The sequence below is a fragment of the Cucurbita pepo genome, chromosome LG11 (assembly GCF_002806865.2).
Source record: "Cucurbita pepo subsp. pepo cultivar mu-cu-16 chromosome LG11, ASM280686v2, whole genome shotgun sequence".
Taxonomy (NCBI): Eukaryota; Viridiplantae; Streptophyta; class Magnoliopsida; order Cucurbitales; family Cucurbitaceae; genus Cucurbita; species Cucurbita pepo.
Window position 1 is genome coordinate 6,188,496 of NC_036648.1, and position 11,764 is coordinate 6,200,259.

At 34.8% G+C, this 11,764-nt stretch overlaps 1 protein-coding gene across 6 annotated transcripts in view; it reads left to right on the plus strand.

The window, feature by feature from the left end:
* LOC111805267 (histone-lysine N-methyltransferase ATXR7) overlaps nt 1-11,329 on the plus strand; it is an 18,025-nt gene extending 6,696 nt beyond the window's left edge. For 3 of the 6 annotated variants that reach the window (XR_002816641.1, XR_002816643.1, XR_002816644.1), the window contains exons 6-18: nt 143-484; nt 1,168-1,437; nt 1,840-2,334; nt 2,465-2,870; nt 2,954-3,082; nt 3,231-3,649; nt 3,746-3,868; nt 3,985-4,065; nt 4,371-4,424; nt 4,499-4,650; nt 4,886-4,929; nt 7,824-7,995; nt 8,924-11,329. Coding sequence is in view for 2 of the 6 variants with exons in the window: in XM_023690249.1 (XP_023546017.1) it covers nt 143-484; nt 1,168-1,437; nt 1,840-2,334; nt 2,465-2,870; nt 2,954-3,082; nt 3,231-3,649; nt 3,746-3,868; nt 3,985-4,065; nt 4,371-4,424; nt 4,499-4,650; nt 4,886-4,907 (2,493 nt within the window). In the remaining 4 variants the exon portion in view is untranslated. Of the gene's footprint in view, nt 1-142; nt 485-1,167; nt 1,438-1,839; nt 2,335-2,464; nt 2,871-2,953; nt 3,083-3,230; nt 3,650-3,745; nt 3,869-3,964; nt 4,066-4,370; nt 4,425-4,498; nt 4,651-4,885; nt 4,930-7,823; nt 7,996-8,923 lie in introns of those variants that run through there. The other 3 variants (XR_002816642.1, XM_023690249.1, XM_023690250.1) reach the window with 3 other exon arrangements.
* The last annotated feature ends 435 nt before the right edge of the window (nt 11,330-11,764 follow it).

An 11,764-nucleotide genomic window follows, 5' to 3' on the forward strand; every position in this document is an offset into this window, starting at 1 on the left:
AAAAAAAAAAAAAAAAAAAAAAAAAAAAAAAAAAAAAAAAAAAAAAAAAAAAAAAAAAAAAAAAAAAATCTAAATAAAACAGGAGAAGTATATTTTTGTATTCCTATTTTGCTTTATAGGTAATTATCTTTTATTTTTGCAGTCAGAAGTTACTAGAGGAGGGGATCTTCCTGCTGATTCTATGCCAGAAGCACAAGGCTTCTTTAGTGTTCCTGAGAAAGTTTCTACTGATGCTGTTCCTGTTCAGTCTCTTAAAATGACCGGCGGTGTTGATAATTTTAGAGAGGTGCATGCAGTTATTTGCCGAATGCTTTTTGATTACTCCTTACAGGTAGTTTGGAATGCTGTTTCTTATGATATGGTGGCAGAGTATTCATCTGCATGGCGTAGCAAAAGACTTTGGTCTTATCGTCCTCACTATAATTTAGCTTCTAGTGGGCATAGTGATCGTACCAAGAAGATTGAAAAAATACCTGCTGAAGCTGTAAGTCTCCACACGGTGCCTACTTTTCTGCTATTCTGGTTGCATTTTATGAATATATTTGACACCAGGGAGTGCCTGGGATGAAGTCTAGTCCTGGTGGATATGAGTTAAATTGTTATGACCAATACCCATACAGTTTCTAAATAACTGTCATTTCTTGGGGACGTACAACCATCATGAAACTACTTTTTTGTTCTGATCATTTTCTTGTTGTACAACCTTTATCCGATCAATTCTGATTGGCTAGTTTTTTCTGAAATCTCCTTACTATACAGAGGACCATTTCTTTTTGGACATAGAAATGGAATATTTCTTCTTATCCACTATAGATTATCAAAAGGCATCCTAAATATAATTTGGAAATTTTTTGGCTGATAAATGAGGCTCTCATGGTCCTCCTTGGTTGATGGTTTTGGTGCACTAATTTTTATTTCAAGTCCTGTGGTATTCTGTTAAAGTTTAATGTAATTAGCCTTGAATCAAGCTTCAAGGAGTTCGTACAACATTGAAGTTCATATCCTGAATAGTTTTTTCTGAAGCCAATACTACTATGATGAGTGGCCATGTTATATAGTGAGAGAGTATGTTTTATAAAGAAAGAAATTTTATTCTACAAAATAGATATATATTATTATAACGTATTATTCATTTTGAAGGCTTTATCTTGGAAAACTTCTTTTCAGGGTGTCAATTGCCTATCAGTCGTGGAGTTTAAGAGAGCACCAACAGAAATCTGTGTGCACTCACCTGCTATATCTTTGTCAATTCCTTCTAGGCCAACATCTCATTCTGGTTGTCATAGGCCAAAGGAAAACTTGAAATGGATGGTGGAATGCCTCGAAAAGGAGCTTCATGCCTCTGCAAAGGTATCTTTGTTTGAGTATGTTCGGGATATTCTTGTGGAAGAAGTGATGAGCTCATGTAACTCCTCAACAGATGTCAAATTAAATAAGGTACATTTGACGCTTTAACCCAAACACATAATAAGACATGTTTTAGTTTGGCTCTTTTTGGTGGGGACATTTTTTTTTTGTATGTGGTAATTTTTAACTTCTCAATAAAAGGTTTGGTTTTCTNGGGGGATTTTGTTTGTTCATCAGTTTCCACTTCGGAATTTTTTTGATTTGAAGTTTTTTATTTTTTTGTAATTCTCTCTAGATAATATTCATGCCTATAGGGGTGGGGTATTATTTTACTCCTAAGACCTTCGTTAGAGGAGATACCCTACCCTTTCCTTGATTTTATAACTCTATGTCAATGAAATTAAAGAGAATTCTTATGAGTAGAGATGAAAATGACCATCTTTTAATCTTTTCCATCCTGTATATCTAAATAGATTTCTCTTATTATTTCAGGCTGCTCTTGATATGCCTGTTCAATGTTCTAGTATTAACAATAACAAGGACTCCTTTGGTGAACTGCATTGTGATTCAAATGATACACGTGGAGATAGAAATTCATGTGAACTTAAACTATCTCCGTTGGAAGAGGACAATCCGTCCAAAGATGCAGCTCTAAATTCTGCTGCTAATTCATTAAATAGAGTGTTCAAAGAAGTCTGTACAAATGAAGGTTGTGCTTTTAGTGAAGATTTCAATGAATTACCAGCTCCTGGTCTCGAGGAAAATTCTACCTTTCTCATTCCATCTCTTGCTTGTAAATTTCGTCCTTCAAGCTCAAATAAGTGTTCTCCTAAGATTGAGGGGTACATTATGCTTGCAATATGCAGACAGAAACTGCACGATGTTGTTCTTAAGGAATGGACATCATCATACAAAGATGATCTTCTTCGCCAGTTTATTACATCATGGATTGCATCGAAGAAACATTGCAATCCTAATGGAATTGTGGTATGGTTTGATTTGATTTTTGTTCTTGCATCAATATCTCTCAAAAGAGAGCTGCGTCTTCATTTGCATGTCTAGTTAGTTTCTTTGGGTGTTCTGCTGACATATTTGAAATTCCTCTTATGTACATTAGGAAGGAGCATGTGAAGCCTCTAAAGTACCAGACAAATTAAGGGAAGGATCAAAACGCTTCTTGGAATCTTCTCTTGCAGCTGGTAATTATACTTATTACCGGAAGAAATCATCAAAGAAGAAGTTAGGATCTTCAGATTATGCTACTGAGGGTAGCTCTGTTGTACGAAATCAGCCTTCTGAAAATTTGAAGAAAGAAAAAGTTTCTGCTGATTTGTGTGAGACTACAGACACTGAGATTGCTTCTTTGTCACTGAAAAACATTACAAAAAGTAAAAGGCAGAAGGACTTGTCTCGCAATACCACCTGCAAACGGACTTCTGCAGAAGTTACGTTATCCAGTAGCCATTCTTCTGGGAAAACCATATGTGGCACCAAAAAATTAAAAATTTCACCTATAGTTAAAGGTATACCATTTCTGTTAAGATCTTACCTTGCAAATGTTTTTGATGATTCCACTTGCATGATTGCTCACTTGTCCTCTATTTAGATGATAATGTCAACAAGGATTCCATGAAACATGGGAAAGGGAGAATGATAGGTTCGCCTTTGGTGCACAAAAATGTTGATAAGGTTATGAATAAATGTGATCATGGAGTTGGTGCCCGGGAAAGGCTTTGTAAGGGTCTCTCTGAACACTTTGTTTTTATTGATATTATTTTTCTACTTTCATATTTGTTTCTTAGTATCTATTTCATTGTTATTATCTTCTTCGATTCTTTTTTTTTTTTATCTCAAGTTCTTTTACTTGTTTGTTTTGTTTGCAGCTGTGAATGTGTCAAAGTTGAAAAGGAAACAGAAGGTTGACGAGTTATCATTCTCTCGTAATAAGGTCTCGGCAATAGCAGGTGATGTTAGCAAGCAAGCAGCAAGTAAGAAGGGTGTAGCTCAAAAGGAAAAGTCTGATAAATCTAGGAAGTTAAACCTCTGTATTAGATCTAATGGTTGTGCCCGCTCATCAATTAATGGATGGGAATGGCGTAGATGGACTCTAAAAGCAAGTCCTGCTGAGAGAGCTCGTAATAGGGGTATTCAATATTTCAATTCTGAGCTATTAGGACCTGATGTCACTACATCTCATTTGTTAAATGGCAAAGGCCTTTCTGCACGAACAAATAGGGTGAAGGTGCGGAATCTTCTTGCTGCTGCAGATGGTGCCGATCTTTTAAAAGCCTCTCAATTAAAGGTATCAAAGAGTTTGTTTGCCATGGAGTACTTCATTCCCCTTTAAATATTATTTGAAGCATGGGTCTAGCTTATTGATACGTTCTCATAAATTTAGGCAAGAAAAAAACGCCTACGCTTTCAACGTAGTAAGATTCATGACTGGGGTCTAGTTGCCCTAGAGCCAATTGAAGCAGAGGATTTTGTAATTGAATACGTTGGGGAACTAATTCGTCCTCGGGTAAATATCTCTTCTTAATCAGTTATTCTGAGATTTTTTTTTTAATTTTTATTTCTTGATTTGGAAGTGGCTTTATGCTTTGTCATTATGATGAAGTAAATGAATTGATTTGACAGATATCGGATATAAGGGAACGCCAGTATGAGAAGATGGGAATTGGAAGCAGTTATCTTTTTAGACTTGATGATGGTTATGTGGTCAGTATATAACAAATTTGCAACCTTTCCCCCACCTTTCTCCTAATTTATTTATACAGTAAAATCTATAATTATCAAANTTCTATGCTTTTCTAGCACTATTCTACTTTTGGAATCAGTGTAGATGGTTGTTAACAACCTTACTTGAACAGGATCTATACTGTGACATTGAGTTTTGTAAGTGTAGATGTTTGATGATTTCTCTTTCAATGTGATATTCTTTTTGTTCTATGTAATCTGGCCCCTGCCCATCTGCTTTCCTGCAAATCTTGAATGGTGATTTTTCTTTCAATAAATTTTGTTAGGTTGATGCTACAAAGCGTGGGGGTGTTGCACGATTTATAAACCATTCTTGTGATGTAAGTTTGGAACTAATGTGATTTTCCTTTATCAAGAATGCTGTTTTCCTACCTCATGTAGATCTTGTTTGCAGCCTAATTGCTACACCAAAGTTATTACTGTTGAAGGCCAGAAGAAAATTTTCATCTATGCAAAACGACATATATCTGCTGGTGAAGAAATTACGTACAATTACAAATTTCCTTTGGAGGAGAAGAAAATTCCTTGTAATTGCCGTTCAAGGAGGTGGTTTAACAATATGTTTCTTTATTTAAAATTATTATACTGCTATCTGTGTAAATTTGTTGCTTCCAGATAAAAAGGCCCGTGAATTTTCCTATTATAACCTATGCAGAAGTTGTCTTTCCTCGAGTTTTGCAACCATTTTAGAAGCTTCTATTCTGGGCTTGAATGAATTCTTTTAAGTTTCTCATATCTATAATGATTCTACTATATCATGTTTTCTTCCCTTTCTTTTCAGGTGTCGTGGATCACTAAACTAGGAAATTTTGTTGCACTTTCCAGGTATACATCATGGTTATGGTTCATATGGATGTTTTTACTTGATGACACATGACTCTTTCAATTGCACTCCACTATTTAATGATCTCTCCCTCTCATATTGAAGAAATGTGTGATGTATGTTTTTAGGGTCTTGTTTTACTCTTTTATGTTCTTATTTAGGATGTCTCCATTATAAAGATGCTACATGTTTTGGTTATAATCCTGATGCTTTCTTACTGCTACCATGAAATATTAGAAAGTGGATGTGGCATTATCACCTCCAAGATTTGAGGTCTTACATTTTGCAATTAATTATTGTCCATCAAGATGGCAGGAATGCCTGTTGAATTTCCTTTGTATTAAGTAGGAAAAAGGAGTAATACATGCTAGATTGCTGAACTGACTTGTGACCTCATTACTGGCAAACAAGGATGTTGAATTCTTGTTGTTGGTTTTTTGTCCCAAGGAATTTTGTTCCTTGGGTTTTTGAATGACCTGGCCACATAATGGCATATTTCTGATGACGTTTCTGAGTGCAAGATACATTTCTCAATTGCTTGAGGGTGAGAATTGACATGGTGACATCAACTTAGGGAAGTGAGACGTGCACAAGTAAATTATTAAAACTATATGTAGGAGTAATTTGAAAAGAAGAATCGCATGGTCATTGAACATAGAAATATTAAACATGAATATTTATCCATGAAAAGAAGTGAGGTGTACACAAATAAATTGTTAAAACTATATATTGGAGTAATTTGAAAAGAAGAATAGCATGGTCATTTGACGTAGAAATATTAAACACATATTTATACATGAAAATATATTCTCATGAAAAAAGCTTCATTATCTCTGTCCAGTAGTTGTAACTCACAACTAACATCGAGATAGTTTCTTCCCTCCACTAATCTTTTGTCTATGAAATTTGTGTCGGAGGCTTTTTTCCTTATTGTCTCGGGAGATTCTATTTCATATAACTTTAATTTCTGGTGCCCCTCTTGTATGTGGCCTCTGATTTGTTGTTACTCTATTTTCTGATAAGTTTTTATTGTTGGCTATCGAACAGAGATATGCATCTCTTTCATGCGGCTGTTTTTTTTTTTTTTTTTTTTTTTTTTTTTTTTTTTTTTTTTTTTTTTTTTNGTTGTTGGCTATCGAACAGAGATATGCATCTCTTTCATGCGGCTGTTTTTTTTTTGTTTTTGTTTTTTTGTTTTTTTGTTTTTTTGTTTCTTTATGTGATTCCCTTGTGAAGGCTGGAATCGCCAAAATGATCAAATTTGTTTTTACTACCGTGTTCCTTCATGGGGATATCAATGACATTGACTGTATTTAGATACATTGAACTTCCATGTTGCTGGGTCATAGTGTTGAGTCTAATGCAAGAATACGTGCTTGATTGGGACTTATCCAAGAGATTTTTGTCATGATGTTGGCTCGTATTAGGTTGTGTCATTTGATGATACATGGGTTCTCTTTCATCTGCCTTGGGTTAAGGGAGGGGCTCTTTGGTATTCATCCTTCTGTCCTGTCTAGAATATTTGGTTTGGATCANGGGACTTATCCAAGAGATTTTTGTCATGATGTTGGCTCGTATTAGGTTGTGTCATTTGATGATACAGGGGTTCTCTTTCATCTGCCTTGGTTAAGGGAGGGGCTCTTTCGTATTCATCCTTCTGTCCTGTCTAGAATATTTGGTTTGGATCAGAAAATTTTCTGAAGCAGTGCAAGTCTTTGGAGAGGTGTGTTTTTTAGTTAGACAGCATCCCTCGTTAGGTTTTCTTCTCTGAGGAGTTTTATTACGGGCGCTTTTTGTTGTGTGATTTACTTCTTTGTTGTATGTTATTTTTAAAGAGAAACAAGGACATTTCATTAACGAATGAAGTTAGAAAAGGAGATAGGACTCCTAACCATCATTTGTGGATTGTATTGTCTATTTTGTGTTGATCCTCATTTTGGTCAACCGGCCTTCGAAGCTTTTACTCAAGGGGGTCTTTCCATCTTTCTTTAAAAACACTGACGTAATATGGCTACAACTTTGTTAGTACTTCTTTTCATTTAAATGAAAAGTTTTTTTTTTTTTTAAAAAAAAAAAGAGTAGGTAAAATTTAGATGTGAACAAGAAAAAATTTCCCAATATTGAAGTCAAGATCATCGTCATTATTGTCTTAAGTTTTTGGTGGTTGACATTCTTTTTCATTCTATTAAAGTTTAAATGAGAAACTAGGATAATAAGTATTAAAACACAAGGGAGAAACCTTTTTCCCCCTTAAATTGCAAAGACAGGGTAGATTACGTGGTAACATAACAGAGTAGACTCGGAGATAGAAAAATCCTTTTTATTCATGTCTACCTTTTATCTCTGTTTTGTTTAGAAAAAAGAGAAGGATAAAAGGAACGAGTGAAAGAAAGAAGATGGAAAAGTAGGACACAACAATTAAATTAGAAAAAAAGAGAGAGAGAGAGAGAGAGAGAGAGAGAGAGAGAGAGAGAGAGAGAGAGAGAGAGAGAGAGAGATTTCAAAATCAAAGAGCAATGCAGAGAGAGAAATCTGAGAAAAAAAAATCAGTTATATGTCAAAACCTTCAGTTCATGTTCTTGAAGATATCAGCGTTGGTTATGGAGGATGCAAAGTTTGTATATTTGGAGGAGCATCATCTCCTGGTTATGCCTTCACTGAGTTATTTATTTTTTCTGGATGAGAAACAGAATTTAAGTCGTTTTTGTTTGAAATATCTTATCTGCACTCAGCTCATGCCGCTTTTCACAATGGTGATTGCCTCTCCATCTTCTGATCGAATATTTGTAGTATCATTTGTGCTTTCTTTTAATCTTGTGTGATATTGTTTTTTACTTGTATATTTGGTTCAGTTCTTCAGTCACGAATCAGCAATAAGTTTCTTATTCTTATGTAGTGGACATGAAGTCTTGTCAAAATTATGTGGATGAAGAAGCGTGATAAAACTTGGTCCTTTCTGAGGTCTAAATTATCTACCTTTGCCATGCGATGAAGGGTTGCATGTTGCAGCTGCATGCTTTTCAGCGCACTCTGTCATGCTACAAATCTTCCAACTAAAGTTGGTTGAGGTAATTCATTTTTTTTATCGGTACCGATGCCTTGTACTCAATCAATGGTTTTAAATACGAACGATGGATACAGACATGGTTTCTTAGCAAGTCTTTATGGGGGATATTGGAGCTGACTTAAACATCCTGATTGTAGACGACCACCCAATAAAATAAATCGAGTGAAAATATTGAGCTTCTTTATGAATGTGTTTTATATCTTTCAATTGACAAGTCAGTAAAACACTTGGTAGGGAGAGGATAGGAGTGTTATTTCTAGCTGGTCTATCCATGAGGTGGTTGGTCTTGCGATCATTGAAAACTATTTTATCCTCTTGTAAATTTCAATTTTTCATCTTTTTATAATTAAATCACCGTGGTAGAANGGGGATATTGGAGCTGACTTAAACATCCTGATTGTAGACGACCACCCAATAAAATAAATCGAGTGAAAATATTGAGCTTCTTTATGAATGTGTTTTATATCTTTCAATTGACAAGTCAGTAAAACACTTGGTAGGGAGAGAATAGGAGTGTTATTTCTAGCTGGTCTATCCATGAGGTGGTTGGTCTTGCGATCATTGAAAACTATTTTATCCTCTTGTAAATTTCAATTTTTCATCTTTTTATAATTAAATCACCGTGGTAGAAGTATTTAGATCTTTATAAAACTTGTTTGGATATTTTATGTCTCATCCTATTCAGTCACACAATTGTCGGAGTCCAAGTAGAATCCGGTCTTCATTTTTCTTACATGGCAAATTGTTAGTATTTGCTATTGGCAAATTGTTGGAGCAGTTATATCTCGAATGAAATGTACATGAAAATTCATGCTTTTCTTGTGCATATTGCTGAATATTGCTTGATGGCGCTGGGTAATATTGTGAAGAGTGAGACATCGTTGGTTTCATGAATTGTGAGCATTAATGAAATTTCTTTGTGTTTTCAGGCTATTGATTATGATTGTTGGTAGAGGCCGGATGACTGTTACACGGCAGACAATTTTGCCATTCCAGTGATGAATTTCTGACCTTGTTCATTCTTATAGATATCTCTATATTGCAGATGAGTCTCTCCTCTTAGATACTGTAAAGTCAATTTTTGTTTTGCTTACACGATCCTTGGATATTGATTTTTTGTACAAACATGTTTGATTTGTTATTCAATAAAAGATAAAATGAGTATGCTGACCAACCTTGGGAGTGATACCATCGTAAAAGTCAGAGGAAGTTGATATTTACGAAAAATAATTGCCAAGATTCATCCACCCCTCCACAAAAAAAGGAGGATAAATTCCGAGCATCTGATTTTACATTGACCACTGGTTCCATAATCGCAATATACACATTTTTGAACATTCAGAACATGCATATTGTGAGCGGGCAACGTTTTGATTTTTTTTGGCGTCTTCATTATTGTTCTTCTATCGAGACTAGTTTGAAGCTCCTTGTTGGGTTTTCCACAGAAGTTTGTTTCAAGTAAAAGAACACAAGTACTTGTCAATCTTCATGGAAAAACAGTTCTTCAGGAGTATAAAGCCTAGAACTTGTGTTATTGAGACGATTGTGCTCTTTTTGGCAAACTTTCAGATACTTGTGGACGCATGTCATGAAGCTTTGCTTCCAAACAATGATTTTTATCATTAGCAATCTTAGACACACTCGAAATAGTTGAAATTTATTAGTTTTATTTACCATGTCGGATATTAGGTTGAGAAGCATTAAGTTGCAGCTATATTTTTAGTGGATTCTTCTTTTTATGGTTTCTTACCATCGCAGGAATTGATACCCAAAGTGGAACCTTCGCTGCTGAGAGAGCTGGGGTTGGCTTTTGGCTCTCTGGTATGACTTCTCTTCCCTTCAAACCCCAACCCATTCATTTCTTTGGTCTCGGTCTGGTCCTTTTTCACATTTCATCTGTTGGGCGTTGTATCAATAATCCATCCATACCTTAATTAATTGGCATCATCATGGTCAATTTTTTTTATTAATTTATGGGAACATCAATCAACAAATTCTTGATTTATGGTAACCGTGTCATGGGAAGGGAAATTTGCTTGGACACGACCAATATTTCTGTCAATATTTTAAAAAACGGAAGGGTTAGGCATAAATATATGAGAGCAATATATTTTTCCAAAAATAATGATGAAATATGAATATTAGAATCTGACCTTACAATTGTTGGAACTAAATGTGTGTATATTAGAAATGTTAACCATACAAACAATGACCTGCAAGTTATTTTCAGCATTGCCCCTTTTTGTAATTATATATATCTTCACAACGACATTTCCATTATTTGGGAATTCTATATTTACGGATATATAACCATCTAATCACGGTATAGCCGCCAATGTATTTGGGAGTCCGGTGATGATGAGTCTGATGTGACTTGTCAAGAAATTATAGTCAAGACACAAAAATGTTCAGAATTGTGCTCATCATGAAGCATAGTAATGGACCGACGGCCATGCAGCAATGACTTGTGGACTTGTGCAATTCTGACTACCACGATTGTCATTCACATCTCTTACCTTATTAAATTTTTAAGCATTGCAAAAGCCTGGAAACTTCAGTTACAAATGATTGCCATGGGAACTATAAACATCTGTCCCTCGCCCAATTAAATTGGAGATTATGACGTCAATTTGGTGTAAGGTGGGTTAGAAATTTGGGAAAGAATTTCATTTTCTAAGTTATATCCAAATTCTAAGCTTTGGTGAAGTCTTCATGGAACTAAAGTACATCATTTATATCTCAACGTTCTTTTCAAGTGACATTCAAGGAACCAAAATTTTAAAATCCACTAAAAACAGGGTTTTGTTGCTGTCTTATATCCACTTTCTTTTGTCTTGTTGGTTTGAATTTATTACACTATGTACTATCGCCTGTGGCCTGAAATTTTGTAGAGTTGGAAGTTAGATTATTTAGTTTATTTTCATGTTGTAAGCTAAAGAAATGGCACTCGTTTTGAAAACAAAAACCTCGATAAAACTTCTAGGCCTCCACATGGAACTCAGATCTCAAGAAATGTAAACTTGTGGTTTAGGACAGAAGCCCAAATGGTTACTCAGGCCTTTGGTTTGTTGGCACCTCTCCTTTGCTTCGTCCGAGAAATTTTTGATTTTGGTGATTACTTTCTACTTTTCGTACAGGCTTTGCGAATTGGCTCTGTGGCTGTGGCTGTGGCTTGGCTGTGGCTGTGGCTGTGACTGTGGCTGTGGCCTTGGTTTGTGTACCTTAAGGTTGTCTCATTTCTATATCTAGTATATATGTGCTGATGTTCTTTATGAACCCTTATGCTTTATATTGTTAGGAGTTGGTATGAATACAAAACTCTTTACTTGCATTGAGATCAAGAAAAAAAAAAAAAAAAGTAACATTTTATGTTAAGATATTTATAATTAATATAAGTAGCATTTTCCTAGATGCATTACTTTTTTTTATTATATAAAAGAAGTGTTCAATATATATGAAATTGTGATATAGTATGTGAAACTTGAATGATTTAGTAGTTAAGTTGTATTTGAACCTTTTGGTTATAAATACTTTATATTGACGTGATTGAGTGCTCTTACACCAAATTAGGAGTGTGATGAATGACTTCTAAATACTCTATATTGATATGATTGGATGTTCTTGCACAAAATTAGGAGTGTGATGAATGACTTACTTAACTCGAGTTGCAACACGACTATCCTTGGTATAAAGGACTTCGTTTGGTGAAATAAATTAGGTATTGGATTATGTTTTACGTGATTCTATTTTAAAGAATTGGTTTATGTTTT